The sequence below is a fragment of the Oncorhynchus keta genome, chromosome 20 (genome assembly GCF_023373465.1).
Source record: "Oncorhynchus keta strain PuntledgeMale-10-30-2019 chromosome 20, Oket_V2, whole genome shotgun sequence".
In the NCBI taxonomy this organism is placed as follows: domain Eukaryota; kingdom Metazoa; phylum Chordata; class Actinopteri; order Salmoniformes; family Salmonidae; genus Oncorhynchus; species Oncorhynchus keta.
In genome coordinates, this window is record NC_068440.1 from 11,296,431 (window position 1) to 11,313,457 (window position 17,027).

Below are 17,027 nucleotides of genomic sequence, written 5' to 3' on the forward strand. Positions count from 1 at the left end.
AACAGATTAAATTATTTTTTTACCCTCATCAATCTACACACAATACCCCATAATGACAAAGCAAATGTATTTTTAATAAAAATGAGATACCTTATTTACATAAGTATTCAGACCCTTTGCTATGAGACTTGAAATTGAGCTCAGGTTCATCCTGTTTCCATTGATCACCCTTGAGATGTTTCTACAACTTGATTGGACATGATTTGGAAAGGCACACACCTGTCTATATAAAGTCCCACAGTTGACAGTGCATGTCAGAGAAAAAACCAAGCCATGAGGTTGAAGGAATTGTCTGTAGAGCTCCGAGACAGGATTTTGTCGAGGCACAGATTAGGGGAAGGGTATAAAAAAAGATTCTGCAGCATTGAAGGTCCCCAAGAACACAGTGGCCTCCACCATTCTTAAATGGAAGAAGTTTGGAACCACCAAGACTATTCCTAGAGCTGGCCGCCCAGCCAAACTGAGCAATCGGAGGAGAAGGGCCTTGGTCTGGGAGGTGACCAAGAACCTGATGGTCACTCTGAAAGAGCTCCAGAGTTCCTCTGTGGAGATGGGAGAACCTTCCTGAAGTACAACCATCTCTGCAGCACTCCACCAATCAGGCCTTTATGGTAGTGACCAGACAGAAGCTACTCCTCAGTAAAAAGGCACATGACAGCCCGCTTGGAGTTTATCAAAAGACACCTAAAGGACTCTCAGACCATGAGAAACAAGATTCTCTTGTCTGATGAAATCAGGATTGAACTATTTGGCCTGAATGCCAAGCGTCACTTCTGGAGGAAACCTGGCCATATTCCTACAGTGAAGCTTGGTGGTGGTGGCAGCATCATGCTGTTGGGATGTTTTTCAGTGACAGGGACGGGGAGACTAGAACATTTCTACAAACCTGTTTTGCTTTGTCATTATGGTGTGTAGATTGATGAGGGAAAAAAATATTGAATCAATTTTAGAATAAGGCTGTAAGGTAACAAAATGTGGAAAAAGTTGTAGGGTCTGAATACTTTCCGAATGCACTGTAAAGTGACAACAGTACCTGCCATGGACGCTTCCTTGCTGCTTTGAATGTTCAAAATCATAGTGTAAGAACACTTTTAAAGCCTCAAAGTATAAGATGATCCAACTTTCAAAACAAGTCATTTTTGGCTAACTTACAGCAGTCAACTAGTTAGTTAGCTGCTTAGCTGTCTGGCACATTCACTAATTTGTTTGTAAACAATTTGCAAGCTAGTTTGCTACCACATTTTCTTGTCAAACTGCCAAATAACAGTCTAAAAACCACTTGAAGGCAAATAAATCAGATTTGACTGTTCAGACACATGGCCAGGAATCAGATTTAAATCTGACTTAAAACCACTTACAAAGGTGGTTTGAAATGTGACTTAACAAAACAAAATAATAGTCACATCAAACTGTATGCATGCCCTGGTTGCAGTGAAAGGGTTCAACCAACCAACCGAAAGACACAGTTAATTGGTTGCCCTTTAGCCAGTTTAGGAAATTTCAGACTGACACCAGACATGGTTTTGATTTTACCCTACTTTTGAATAGTAACATTTTCATCATTAAATTCCTAATTGGTCAAGATGAAAACTTTCGTACTGTACATGGTGGTCCAGAGGAGAAGAGATGAGAAATCTGTCATTCAACTAAAGACTGAGAATAAAGTTACAGTTTTTCCTAATCGCGTACAAGCATTTTTTGGAATAATGTTGTTGATTTTCAAAACAAGAGTTCACAAGATACAGAACTCTGTGTCCTTTTGCAAAACAGTACATTTATTTTCAAAATGTAGTTGCCATCTTGAAACAAATGCATGCTTTTACACCTGCATGCAAACCGTGCTTTTACACCTGCATTGTTTGCTGTTTGGGGTTTTAGGCTGGGTTTCTGTACAGCACTTTGAGATATCAGCTGATGTACGAAGGGCTATATAAATAAATTTGATTTGATTTTGATTTGATTTGATTTGATTTGCATGAACCAAAACTATTGTACTGTCAAAATTGCAAATACATTCATAAATATAACTGCGAGCAGCAATGAATGGGGTTCACATGATGACGGATAGGACACAAGATTAGTTGGATAACAAAGCAAGCACCCTATCATGTAGGAACGATCCTCCTTCATGTGCAATCTGTAAAAGCATGACCATGTTTATCAATTCCACAAGGATGATGCAAGTGAAGTTTAGTCTAGTGCTGTAGGTTGGTTCTTTGAATGCAGCAAGTAATCATTCTTAAAGTCATTACTTAATGTATCGAGTTTGTATAGCAATTCTGGGGTCAATTTGACTAATGGTTTATGTTAAGATTTGTGAAATATTTTCAGTATTATTTTCACAATATTTCATATTTGTTCGTCTGCATAATTAAAATGTAACATTAATTTGCATGAGACAAAGTCCACTTGATCAATAGTTATTGCTCTAGTATCCTATGGTGCCAATGACATCTATATTGCCACCAACTGGTCTGGTGCAACCATCTATGGTTGCAGTGACTTTATATTCACACAGCTTCTAAGGAAATATACATACATTTTAAATACCAAATTTCATGGCCCCATGTCCATCGGTTCTGTTCTTATAGCCCTGGCGTGATATGGTGCCATCTAGGGGTGTAGTGTTTGCCGACTTTGAATGCAGAAACGAATCATTCTTAAATTAATTTGAGGCTAATTAATTGAGTCTATATACCAAATCTGGAGTCAATCTAACTTATGGCTTATGGAAGAAGGTGCATCTATAGGTGAAGGTGTGTCTATAGGTGAAGGTGCATCTATAGGTACAGTGCAATCCTATTTGAGTGCAGCAACAATTTTTTCTCCCAAAACCATTAAGGACTGATGTAGTGATTCTACATACAAAATCTGAGAATCTGACGCATGGATCAATGAGAAGATGATTGCAGAGGATTTTGAGCATCAGCGTTAATAGTTTCCTTATTTATTTATTTATTTTTAAACATCAATGCCAAACTTAACATGGTTCATCATGGTGATGGCTTTGGTAACCCTAAAGAGTTTCATGTTGATAGGCCAGTGTGGAGTGGATTTACATAGCTTTTCTCAAATTAAATTTAGAGATGTACCAGAGATGTGTTATTTGGTTTTCCAAAATCTATCTAGGCGGACCTTATGGGTCCTTGAGGCAAATTTGTTCAGCATGAGGAAAGAAACCTACATACAAAGTTTCAAGGTCAACGGGTATGAGGGTATTGCTATGCAGACGACACACAATTAATCTTCTCCTTTCCCCCTTCTGATGACCAGGTGGCGAATCGCATCTCTGCATGTCTGGCAGACATATCAGGGTGGATGACGGATCACCACCTCAAGCTGAACCTCGGCAAGACGGAGCTGCTCTTCCTCCCGGGGAAGGACTGCCCGTTCCATGATCTCGCCATCACGGTTGACAACTCCATTGTGTCCTCCTCCCAGAGCGCTAAGAACCTTGGCGTGATCCTGGACAACACCCTGTCGTTCTCAACTAACATCAAGGCGGTGGCCCGTTCCTGTAGGTTCATTCTCTACAACATCCGCAGAGTACGACCCTGCCTCACACAGGAAGCGGCGCAGGTCCTAATCCAGGCACTTGTCATCTCCCGTCTGGATTACTGCAACTCGCTGTTGGCAGGGCTCCCTGCCTGTGCCATTAAACCCCTACAACTCATCCAGAACGCCGCAGCCCGTCTGGTGTTCAACCTTCCCAAGTTCTCTCACGTCACCCCGCTCCTCCGCTCTCTCCACTGGCTTCCAGTTGAAGCTCGCATCCGCTACAAGACCATGGTGCTTGCCTACGGAGCTGTGAGGGGAACGGCACCTCAGTACCTCCAGGCTCTGATCAGGCCCTACACCCAAACAAGGGCACTGCGTTCATCCACCTCTGGCCTGCTCACCTCCCTACCACTGAGGAAGTACAGTTCCCGCTCAGCTCAGTCAAAACTGTTCTCTGCTCTGGCTCCCCAATGGTGGAACACACTCCCTCACGACGCCAGAACAGCGGAGTCAATCACCACCTTCCGGAGACAACTGAAACCCCACCTCTTTAAGGAATACCTAGGATAGGATAAGTAATCCTTCTCCCCCTTAAAAGATTTAGATGCACTATTGTAAAGTGGCTGTTCCACTGGATGTCATAAGGTGAATGCACCAATTTGTAAGTCGCTCTGGATAAGAGCGTCTGCTAAATGACTTAAATGTAATGTAAATGTAAATGGTATAAGTGAGACTGGTTATAACAGCACCACACCATCTACAGGCCAATCGGTACCATTCTTTTTGACTAAGTTGTTCATTTACATTTGAGTCATTTAGCAGACACTCTTATCTAGAGTGACTCACAGGAGCAATGAGGTTTAAGTGCCTTGCTCCAAGGCACATCAACCAAGTTTTCACCTAGTCAGCTCTGGGATTCAAACCACTGACATTTTGTTACTGGCCCCAACGCTCTTAACCGTTGGTCTACCTGCCACCCTAATGGCCTCAAATTTCAGTGTGCCAAATTAGAAAAAAAGTGAACAAATCTATGCTTGAGTTATTTGGCCATGTACATTAAAAAAGTTGTTTAAAAAAAAACAGAGAATAAGTAGGTTTTACAGCTTCACTGTGAACCCCTAAAAATAACATGAATGCCTGCAAAAAGATTCATGCAACCATACTTATCTATTGAGTCCAAGTTACTAAATCATGATGATCAAAATTAGAAGTCAACTATCCAAAGGTACAGGATTCTGAGCAATGTATATTTAACCAAACAATTCCATACACATCAAAACAAATACTGAAAATAGTTGTATTTAATGTTTTGCAAAAAGCGGTCTAAGAGACGCATAGAACGTCTGATCATTTTCTTGCTTTCGTAACCTGAGATGCTGAGAAGAACTGTAATACTAGAGAGGAGTCAAACATACATGTGTGTCTTGAGACAACAGGGATATTCTTGGAGTTAGGTTCTCGGGTATTGATGAGGAAATGTTGGCGCTATTGATGGGAAGAAAGAGCAACTGTCTAGAGATGTTCTCTGTGGGAGGAGACAGGAGGTACTATTGATTACAAATAGTAGACGAGCTACTGCCTAACAGGGCTTAGAATAGAGAGCCACACCACCCTCCTCCCAACCACTGGTCCAAGTCTGATGTGCTCCTCATGGGTATAAGGTCAGTATTTGGTGTTGGGGAAATTAGGATCAGGGGCAACTTCTACATCAAGTTCCTGACCCTGAAAATGATTTCTACTCATGTGGATGGCAAATATATTGTTTCTCGTTTAGCGCTAAGCTAATGGCCAGTCGACACACTATTTTCGTCTGGACAAAGTACAAATTAGCATCAGCGTGGTGTGGAGCATGGGAATTATGGATGTGACATACGTAGATGATAAGCATCAACTGTGTGGCCAACATCAAATGGAGGACATGCGTCAATGTCAAACCCTCATGTCTCAGACAAGGTTACTGTCATGTGATGGTAGTTCAAAAACAATGTTGTTGCACATTTAACCATTACTACCTTGGCCTAAGTATATAGGTATTGGGTAAAAGTACTGTAATTAACCAGGCAGATTGTAAAGATCAACTAGGCACTCTGTTTAAATGGCACCCTTACTAGTCACTCATTTATGGCCATTTGCTATGACTGCAAGCTAATGATGTAGAGTTTACATGAGACTCCGACAGCAGCTGCATGTCCTTTCCGTTTCATTTCAATTACTATCATTGACACAGCGCCATTGAGAAACTGTTCCCTCTGAGTGAGAGACGAGATGAGTCACCAGGACAGTGATTATAGAGAGGAGGGTGTCGAAGTTGACTCCTGTAGGTTTTCATCCTCTGAATTAAGAGTCTGATCTGGATCTGAGATATTGAAAGGTTACATTACGTACAGTATTTAACCAAGGTTCTCTGAAGGAACAGGTGAGACAACGCTCACTCTATGGGAAATAAATGCTGGAAAAACGTACTGTATTTCAAATAAAATCAATTTATATAGCCCTTCGTACATCAGCTGATATCTCAAAATGCTGTACAGAAACCTAGCCTAAAACCCCAAACAGCAAGCAATGCAGGTGTAGAAGCACGGTGGCTAGGAAAAACTCCCTATATAAGGCTACATGGGACTAACTGTCCAGTTTTGCGGAATAATGTCCAATGACAAAACTGATTGTACCATCATGCTGCCTCCAAATGCTCTCTAGTAGTCTGAGAACACTTGTTCCTATTTTCTGCACTATTTTAATAAGTGTCTGATGCATCTAGGCTACTTTCAGCTCACAATTGTGTCTATCTTCACAATCCCAGCCATAGAGTACACTGACATTTTGTCCCGCTAACAACTCATTTCATGCCATGTGAATTTTTCCCCCGCTCGCGTTTCCTGACGATCAGTTCATTTTCAGTCCTTTATAAGGTTCCATTAACCGAGCGAGATATGAATTGGTATGAGTTTCAAGGGAAATTATTTTCTCAGCAGGGAAATATCGGTTCAAAACAGAATTTTTCTGATATCGTCATTGTGATTGAGGTGCTTAATCCATGTCTTTCCTCTGTTCCTGGTGTCATTGGAACAGCTGGGCGCCCCTGTGTGACTCAATAGGATCCCAGATGCCGAGTGCCAGTTTTATTCGACTGAGTAAATTGCGTCTCACTCCTATTCAAACATCCCTGCTTATCTCCTGCTGGGGGGAGGGGGGGGATAGGCTGTTCCAGGCAATTGCTTCAGAAAGGAGGGAAATGGAAAGTGAACAAGATGTGGCATTTACAGATATGGCTCAGTTGTTAGAAAATTGGAAGGAAGATGTCATGTTTGTTTGAAAAGGAGCTGTTGAGAGATCTATGCAATGCAATAAACTATGATATAGCGAACTGTGACAAACTAAGTTTGAAGGAGCTGGTTGTTGAAGGCTGAAAGATCATTCTATAAGACCTGGGCTTGGAGAGTTAAGGCCTAACCTGTTTATAAGATAGGATGACTAAACTGTAGTGCTTTACCACCACACTGTCTCTGTTTAATGCTAAAAGATAAAAGTCTTATAATCAGCATTGGGAAATGTAGATTTTTGTACATTTTACATAGCAAAGTCAGGGGTTAGTCCCGACTGGGGCCTGAACCCATGCTACTGTCAATCCAACGCCTTAGCTGTAATGCCAAGAGGTCCAAATGTCTTGACGATCTCACTGTTAGGTTAATAAGGTCTACTGCATCAAAAACAAGACCACTTGGAGGCCATCTCGAACAGACACTAATTCACTGCAACTAAGTGTCTAAATTAATTCAGTCAACACAACATTGGATGGACTTGAGCCATTATATGTAAGAATACAATCCAATATCATGAATATCCTGTTTCGGATTAAATTCTTGAGAATAGCATTAGATTTGGTAAATGATAAGATCATGGTACAGAGTGTGATGAGCTACCTTTAGAATTGTAGGGTTGATAGACCATAAGTGGGATTTCAGAAACAGTCACTTGAGTTTGGCTGCTGTCTGCAATACGCTGATGCCATCTACAGGCATGCAATACTACTTGTGGCTGGTCATCAATTGTTCTAATGTTATGCAGTCTTCAGAGTTATCTCATTAGGCCCTATTGTATTACTGTAAGTCCTATTTCTATGTGATGGCTACAACTTTTTTTTAAAGAGAAAAGATGACACAGAATTAGAATAATAGAATGGACATTAACCTTGTCAGGGAGTTTGTCAACTGTGGTTTACCAGTCCTGTGATAAATTCTTCACATTCATTGTTTTACACATATCTTATCTACACTGCATGCGAGTTAGCTTGCTAGCCAGACAATTTTAGGAGGAATTATTCAAATGATTCCTTAAATGTGTCAAATTAACTGCCAATATGCCAACATTCCATTCAAACAATGCAGTCAACCCACAGCCATACATCGGCTGAAATCAGTTGATGACAGGACTTTGACAAGCTGTAAATGCAACAAGTACTGATATAGTATCATATAATCATATAATAGCACTCACAGCTTTCCAATAAAACACAAATCAGACATGTATGGTCTGTTTACATATATTTTAAAGACTATTTATACAGAAAGTGTGTACAAAACCCATATAAAACTGTATTGATAAATTATGACATTTTCAGTTGACTCCATTACACAATTTCTGATACATCACATGCATTGCTTTGATTTCCTGCATAAGTAAAAGCAGGAAACATACTACCTATGCCTCTACTGCTTTTCAATTCCAATTAGACTGGTTTTGGATTTCTCCCTCCCTGCTATTTTCACCCCATTATGGAACGTTGAGGGAGGGTTTAGTGACAGAGCCACTCAAGCAATTTAATAGGATATGTTGAGTCCAATCAAAAGATCCAGGTATTTTCCAGTGCCAACTTAAGAGCATTATTTGGAGACGTTTGGTTATTAGCAAGGTAACCAAAAACAATAAGCCTTCCTATAACTGATACCAAGTTGTCTAACACTTGCATCAATTAAATCATGATCCTTATTCAGTGACGTGTTTATGAGTTTTGATATAAAAAGGAGTATGAACGTTAAAGTTTTTCACAAGTTACATGGCATCTTATGATCAGATTGTTTTGTTGACAATTATGTTTTGAATTAAATGCTCCTCTTACCAGTAACCTTTCAAATCTGAACTGCAAAACAGCATTTAAGTTTACCTGTGATCCAAAAAATGAAATACTAAAAAGGTTTGTCAAATTTAGAGTACCTAGACTGGAAATGATCTGTGGAGGTAATTACACGAACAGATTTAACCTCTGAAAATGAAGTATGTCTTTTCACAAGCATGGGGCCTACATTTTCTATCCAGCCACGCACACATTTGAAAAAAATAATTTAAAAAGTATGCATTACTGTATTTACGTAAAGAGGCATTACATTTGTTTTATTAAAAAAAAAAAAAGCTGTTTAATTTAGTCATCATTGCTGCTACAAAGTAAAAACCAGACAAAGACACGGAATACAAATAGATAGCAACACCCGTCCCTTTCTGGAAAGGCCGTGAATTTCATTTTTGTTGATGGTGTTGAGGGACCAGTAACAGTCTATGCGAGTCTCTCCGTCCAGTGGGAGAACTTTGGTCCAGGTCGTTGCAGTCAATTCATTAGTGGACATGAACTTCATTGAAGGACAAAGGGGCGAGTGAAGGGTCTCAAAGGGTCAGGGATAAACGTTCATTTAAAAAGATGTGGCACAGGATCCTCTAGATGGTGACAAGAGGGGGGGAATAAAAAGTTGTTAAGCCTCAGATCACATTGTAAGGGTAAAAGAGTGAATTGGATCCCACCACTAACAACATTTGTTACTCCCCGTCACTTGCAACGCTAATGGTGCTGCCCGTCTTCCATTAACCAATTGATCATTGACCATTTTTTTTTTCTTCCCCAAGAAAATATCTGGCCCCACCATCACTGCGCACAGGGTTAGAATCAAGTCGAACTTCGGGTGGTTCTCAAAGACAAAATAATGTCCTTCGTAAACCCTCTCGTATTACACTCGTATTGATTTCGCAGAATTCTCGCCTGTAACAATGATACAGTAGATGGCTCCATGCACTATTATCGCCGGCTAGTCTCTGGCTGGTGAGTTGTTAATGTGTGGCAGCTACATAGCTTACTTTGTTATGACTTGGCATTACAGTGATTTATCTCAATAAACAAAAACAATTATGCTGATTTTTTAAAACTCTTAAATACATTACCGTAATTGCTGGACTATTAAGCGCACCTGAATACAAACCGCATCCACTGAATTATTAAAAAATATGTATTTTGTTCATAAATACGCCGCACATGTCTATAAGCCGCAGGTGCCTACCGGTACATTGAAACAAATTAACTTGGTCACTATCTTCCTCCTCCTATGCACTGAAACCGCTGAAGTCATCTCCATCTGTGTCGGAGATGAATAGCCTCAGAATTGCTTCATCCGATGTTGAATCGTTTTCATTGTCGCTCTCGTCACTTTCATCCGGAGGCAAATACCCCGCTGAGCTCATGCTGCCCTTTCAACACGCAGCAGTCCATCCTTTCGAAACCCGTTGATGATAGTGGATTTTATGACCATGTTCCACGCTGTCAGGACCCACTGGCAGACTTGACCATAAGTTGCTCTTCGCATGCAGCCCGTTTTAGTGAAGGGTTTCTCCCCACTTGTCATCCAAGACTCCCACTGAACAAGGAGCGCCACCTTAAATGCACGATTTACACTGATGTCGAGTGGCTGCAAATACTTTGGGCCATCTGCTTTTCTTCCCTCTGAAAGCCTTTGTTGTCTTTTTGCACTGAGTCAGTTCCTCACGCTGCTGTTTCCAACGTCTTATCATCGACTCATTAAGGCCAAGCTCCCGTGCAGCAGCTCTCTTTCCTTTTCCAACAGCCAGATCGATCGCCTTCAAATTGAAAGCTGCATCATATGCATTTCTCCGTGTCTTTGCCATGATGAGGGTGACAAAATTACTACCGTAATCAGAATGATGGGAAGTTTGAGCGCTCTCGATTTTACGTCACATTATGTGACAGTGCTCAGTTTTTTGTCGGCATGAATCTTGTGAAAGCGGGAAAAATCCATAAATTAGCCGCGTCATTGTATAAACCGCGAGATTCAAAGCGTGGGAATAAAGTAGCGGCTTATAGTCCAGCAATTACGGTAATGGGATTTGCTACTAGCAACTAGGCTAATTTATAGAACGTTACATTAATGTGCTAACTAAGCTACTGTTGGAAATGTAACAATAAGCTAGGCAGCTAGCTAGCTAGCTAGCCTGGTAATGAGACTGGTTACTGGTACCTGGCAGCTCACTGGTGGCGCATCACTTTCTGGGTTCTTCCTCACTCCTGTGTCTCCATGCTTTCATCCTCGACATCTCCTCCTTCCTCCAGCGCCTCATCCTCCTCTTCCTTCCTCTCTGGCGGCTTCTCGTAGGCCTTCTCAGATGGTGTGACGATCACGCCGTCCCATGTGGACATTTCCGAAGCCAGGTCTGGGGGGGGGGTGAGGTATATTTGTTTAATGTTTACTTTGAGAAAAAGGGTGTGAGTGAGAGCGAGAGATGAGGTACTCACAGCTGGCATCACCCTCCAGGCCCAGGATCTTCCTGTACCCTCCATGAGAGAGGACCCTGACCAACGTCTGAGCAGTGAAACAAACCATGTCCTACAAAAAACAGACACACACTTTCAACTGATATACGAATCATCTGACAGTAATCCTAACCAAACACATATGATCATGGGTGATTTAGTGCTGCGCTGGAGCTAACCCTGTCACCAGGACCAAGGTTCCCCACACCTGTACCATGAAGGCAGCTAAAGCGAAGATATTACCTGCTGCTCGAGGGTCATAACAGTGTGCACCCGGAAGTTTCCACTCTCACAGGGGTCAGTGATGCCCACTGAGCCTGGCAGGAAAAGCCCGGCGGCCAACATCTGTAGGCAGCGTCTGAAAAGAGCAACATTAACAACAAAAAAATAATGAAGGCACCGCCAGAAAGTATCACAAAGTCATGTTTTGGAAATGAGACAGTCAACAAAAGACACCTACAGTTGAAAAACAACTGACTGAGGGAATGAGAAGACTCACCTGTAAGCCACATTGAGTGACAGGGGCTGTCTGGAGGGGTTGTTCATGACCGCAGAATGACCCTGAGCAGAAACACTTAATTCCTTATTCATTCCTCCTTTAGTTATGCAGTGATACGATACAAGCTTTCAGTTAGGGACAATAGAATAGCAAAGACAGAGAATCACAAAAAACATAACATATTAGCCAGGTGACTTGCTCGATGTGGTAATTCGCAACAAATAGCTAAATCATCCATTATCGTGCCTCACCAGTATTACATTCTAATGGTTTACCAGTAGTTGTGCTAATGGTAGGTCTGGTGTCCCCACCAGTAGAACTGAACATTAGCATAACTATGATGAATGCAGTGGGCTAACTACGATCACATGTTAAGTGTTGAGTCGTGAGAATGGGGGATGTAGTGGCCGAACCTGTACATCCAGTAGAACTATGGTCAGTGCAATGGACTCACCAGTAGATCCAGGATCCAGGGGGTGAGAGGTTCGAACCCGGGGAAACGCACCCTCAGATCCTTCAGCAGGCGAATCAGCACTTTCACCCTAAATAACAACAATAACCAGGACACGAGTTGAACACTTTAAAGAAGATAAGTTTGTCAGCGCTTTGCTGTATTGGCATTTACAATGCACACAGGATAATAAAAGGGACAAAAGGTCATTATGGCTGAAACATTTAGGATAAAAAGTCTCCCTTTATTCCTCCTTTACTTGTCAGAAATATTGAGGATGTGAAAGGTTCAAGAAAAAAAGGAGACCGAGGACCTATTACATCATTTGAGACACATACTGAGGAGACATCGGTTTGAGAGGCTTAATGGGCTGAGAGGTAAAAGACCTTTTAAAAAAGGTGCCTTACGTAGATTGGGAGGCGTTCTCCTCAAACCAGCGGGCATGGCGGATGGCGGCCAGAGCACTCTGCAGCACCTTGATGTCCACTGGGGAGAAAGAGACCATGTCACCGACACCATGATGACCACTTACAGAACCATTGTCTAGCTGAAAACAGATAATACATCTACGTTAAAAAACAAACACAAGCTGCCTCCAGTCTACATTGAATGCTTATGGCATGCACGACAGAGAGCTTTGTGCCAATCACAGTGTATCTACCGGAGTGTTTTGACTTCTTTTTATGTAGCTCTATGAGTGTAGTTATGAGGGCAGCTCATGTTTACATTCTATCACATTGTACTGCGTGTGTGTGTGTGTGTGTGCGTCTGAATGTACGTACAGTGCAGTTCGGGGTCCAGCTTGCGCAGGTTGGGGGGAACAGTGGTGATGAGGATTTTCACTGTTGCATCGGCAGAGCTTATCTCAAAACCTGTCTCATTTGTCAGCATGGAGAGAACTAGGACAAAGAGGGAGTCAGTTGGCAACATTACATCATAACCACTGGAGATGTAGAATACCCTGTATCCTATTACCCAGCATGCCTACATTATCCTTGTATTTACACTTTTGAATGAATTCGTCGCTAAAACAACATGGCACGACCTATCAACAAAGGTAAATAGGAGCAGAATTTATGCTATTGAAAGCTAAATCGAACTTCAGTGACTGATGTTGCAATGTGGCTACATGAAAACAAACGCAGCGGTGTAATATCGGTCACCTTCAGCAGGGTCTTGTGTGCGAAGGGTCTCCACCACTTTGTTGCCGAGAGCCGCGACAGCCTCCACTGCAAGCGAGACAACTTTCATTATGGGGGCTCAGTACAACCAATGGAGACAATATCAAAATGGCTGCTATGGGAAATACAGCCCATGATGAGGAATGACTTATATTTGGGCGGCAGGTAGCCTAGCGGTGTTAGGCTAGTAACCGAAAAGTTGCTTGTTCGAATACCCAAGCTGACAAGGTAAAAAAAAAAAAGAAACTGTCCATGTCCCCTTGAGCAAGGCACTTAACCCTAATTGCTTCTGTAAGTTGCTCTGGATAAGAGCTTCTGCTAAATGACTCAAATGTAGATGTATTATAACCCAGCAATATTGCAAAATGCTGTGCAGCAATCAAGATCGTTGACATTTGAAGACCAATCAAATAATGTATCAAATGGGCTTTGCTTTGTTGGCACACACACAGAACTCACGCGTAGGCAAGATCTTGAGGATGACCACCAGGTCAGCGACGTTGTGTCCCGTTGTCATGGTGCCTTTCTTGTATGAGCCCACCTGACGTACCTCTTCAATTTGCTGGAATGAGAGGAGAAAGAAATTCCCATTGTTATTGTACATGGTTAAATATGTTATCCAAGATACAGATACATTTCGGCACGTCATTCTCCACTAAGGTCTGGAACTCACCACTTCAAAGATGCCGGGGGCGACGATGAGGTTGTCGATGACGTTGTTGATCTTGGTGACCAGGGACAAGATAGAGGACTGAAAGGGGGAGCAGAGAGTTTGCATGTAGTCAATGGAAATAAGCATAGCGTAGGAGTGTGTTGTTTAACACGTAACCTAAAGGAATATGCTGATGTGTGCATACAACAGCTAGAGTTAAATTATCCAGCAAGTGTGGTTTGAGTGAGGACGACCGAGTGAGAGTAGTCCGTTGAATGTTTGAGAGAGAGAGGTCTGTGTGCGTGTTCTCCACCTGCTCTGCGGGTGTGGGGCTGAGGTCCTGGTTCCTCTTCAGCAGACACTCGCTGAAGGCAGTCTCATCCGCTGCTGCCTTCACTCTGGGGAAGGCCATCTCACACTGGGGGAACCAGAGAGACAGCTTAGCACTGTCCAGTTGACATCCCTATCTGCGCTACTGTATTACTTTGACAAGATCCGTGTCGTTTTGACTAGAGCATTAGACCATTCTGTATGAGTAGGTGAGCTGATCTCCATCGATTACAGTCTGCCTGTACAGTCTGACTCAGGAGAATGAGACAATGAGAAATTGTTGATTTCCGTGAGCTACATGCTGCACCACTGATATGCTCTCTTCAAAATAACCATTGGTGCAAGAGCTCATGTATACGGGAAGGATGCTTGACATAAAGTGGCAAATACTCACCACATAGAAGTCAAAGGGAATGTGGGGGACAAATGGCCGATACCTGAAACAAGGTGCCAATAAACATTGACGCATCTTATATTGCACCAGACATTCAGATACAGATACAGACGTGGTGAGGGCTCTAGGAGTGTGGTGCCTGGAAAACAACCTCTCACTCAACGTCAACAAAACAAAAGGAGAGGATTGTGGACTTCAGGAAACAGGAGAGGGTGCACCCTCAAATCTACATCAACGGGGCCGCAGTGGAGAAGGTGGAAAGCTTCAAGTTTCTTGGCATACACATTACTGACAAACTGAAATGGACCACCCACACAGACAGCATGGTGAAGAAGGCGCAACAGAGCCTCTTCAACCTCAGGATGCTAAAGAAATTTGGCTTGTCACCTAAAACCCTCAAACTTTTACAGATGCACAATTGAAAGCATCCTGTCGGGCTATATCACTGCCTGGTACGGCAACTGCACTGCCAGCAACCGCAAGGCTCTCCAGAGGGTGGTACGGTCTGCCCAACGCATTACCGGGGGCAAACTACCCACCCTCCAGGACACCTACAGCACCCGATGTCACAGGAAGGACAAAAGGATCATCAAGGACATCAACCACCTGAGCCACTGCCTGTTCACCCCGCTATCATCCAGAAGGGGAGGTCAGTACAGGTGCATCAAAGCTGGAGCCGAGAGACTGAAAAACAGCTTCTATCACAAGGCCATCAGACTGTTAAACAGCCATCACTAGCACATTAGAGGCTGCTGCCTATATGATTAGACTAGAAATCACTGCCCACTTTAAGGAATGGAACACTAGTCACTTAAATAAGGTTTACATATCTTGCATTACTCATCTCATATGTATATACTGTATTCTATACTATTCTACGGCATTCTTAGTCACTTAATATTAATTCCTACTTAGATGTTGTGTAATTTGTTGGATATTACTGTACTGTTGGCAGTATGCAACCAATAACATTTGATTTGACATTCTTCTATGAATTTTAGATAGCAAAGTTACCTCATGAACCTTACATATCATTGGCATTAATCATAAATTGGACTGCTTAACTTTACAGTTGTGGGCATAGTAAATCAACTATTATGGCATCACACAAAACTAAAAGCAGGCATGCTCAATTTGAAGTGGTATACCAATAATATTATTCTAGCAACTGGCTGACTAGCTACTCACCCTTGCACCAGTCCACCGCGTGACCCGAACCGGCCACCCCGGCCCCTGCCCCTATCGCCTCTGGAATTGGTTACATTATCAATACAGTAGTTAGTTGGGTGATTGCAATTACCACATTAACTCATTTGCTGAAGAGGCAGCAGCAGCTAACTAGCTAGCTGCTTCCATAGCATGGCTAACGGGGCTAGCTACTGACTGTTCATTCATTCATTTTACCAAGACATAACAATGCACATCTAGCTAGCTACATAATCATACATTAACAATGATATTTGATGGATAGCTTTGTAGATAGGTAACTAACTAGTTAGCTACCTATCAGTAAAGCTATGCTACAGGCCACCTGGCTAACAAAGACGGCTAGATGTGAAAAAAAGGCTAGCTGGGCTAACGTTAGCACGCTACACGTTGCTAGCTAATACAACCTCCCCTAAACCACCCCTTTAAATTCCACCTGTCTACACATCTTTTACAGTTGGATACTGTATAAATATAATCTAACATTGTGGTTTTATCAGATGTATTAAACTACCTCATCGCGTAAGACGTGTTGATGTTTTAATGTAGATGTTCACAGAAAAATCACCAGCATCCAATGCCGGCCAGGCAGACTACTAATGGAGTCAGGGTTGCCAGGTCGAGATAAAAAAAATTATACCCCTTTACCCGATACCAGTACATAAGGCCTGAAAACTAGCCACCACAAAAAAAGTTCGCAGAAAGAAAGGACACATGTATCCAATAAACCCCTTTCCTCATAACGTTATCGAACGAATTAAGATGGAATATCGACGTAACTTGTTTTGATACATGCTAAAGAAGCTATATTCGGTTTTCCATCAAAATACAAATTCTTGCGAGTTTAAAAATATGTCACAAGAGAAAATATAATTTGCCTTTCTTAACACCCCTGATAATTTTCCATCAATGGATGTCGATTAAACTTGTTTTGGCTGCTATAATTAAGCAATGACTCAAAGGAGGTGTGGTATACAGCCAATCTCAACAGTGAAGAGGCGGGGTTTCTGGCCTTCTAGACAAAGTTCCTCTATCCAGTGTCTGTGTTCTTTTGACTATATTTTATTTTTATTGGCCAGTCTGAGATATGGCTTTTTCTTTGCAACCCTGCCTAGAAGGCCAGCACCCCGGAGTTGCCTCATCACTGTTGACGTTGAGACTGGTGTTTTGCGGGTACTATTTAATGAAGCTGCCAGTTGAGGACTTCTGAGGCGTCTGTTTCTCAAACTAG

The 17,027-nt window shown here is 42.2% G+C and overlaps 1 protein-coding gene across 1 annotated transcript; it reads right to left on the minus strand.

The window, feature by feature from the left end:
• Positions 1-8,022: 8,022 nt before the first annotated feature.
• LOC118399387 (interleukin enhancer-binding factor 2 homolog) lies at positions 8,023-16,737 on the minus strand. Its single transcript, XM_035795433.2, has 15 exons — positions 16,311-16,737; positions 15,779-15,838; positions 14,591-14,633; positions 14,180-14,284; positions 13,888-13,965; positions 13,674-13,776; positions 13,197-13,262; positions 12,816-12,932; positions 12,441-12,519; positions 12,037-12,124; positions 11,583-11,644; positions 11,327-11,441; positions 11,066-11,156; positions 10,791-10,983; positions 8,023-9,204 (listed from the first exon to the last, which is right to left on the minus strand). Exons 1-14 carry the CDS (start codon positions 16,313-16,315, stop codon positions 10,832-10,834), a joined length of 1,164 nt encoding a protein of 387 aa, XP_035651326.1. The 5' UTR covers positions 16,316-16,737; the 3' UTR covers positions 8,023-9,204; positions 10,791-10,831.
• Positions 16,738-17,027: the final 290 nt, after the last annotated feature.

What these genes read in the sequence shown, in the direction of transcription:
- LOC118399387 (XM_035795433.2), bottom strand. An exon ending in CCTCAAGATCTTGCCTACGC is followed by an intron (nt 13,263 to 13,673) that starts GTGAGTTCTGTG and finishes TCTCGCTTGCAG; the next exon opens with TGGAGGCTGTCGCGGCTCTC. An exon ending in CACACAAGACCCTGCTGAAG is followed by an intron (nt 12,933 to 13,196) that starts GTGACCGATATT and finishes TCTTTGTCCTAG; the next exon opens with TTCTCTCCATGCTGACAAAT.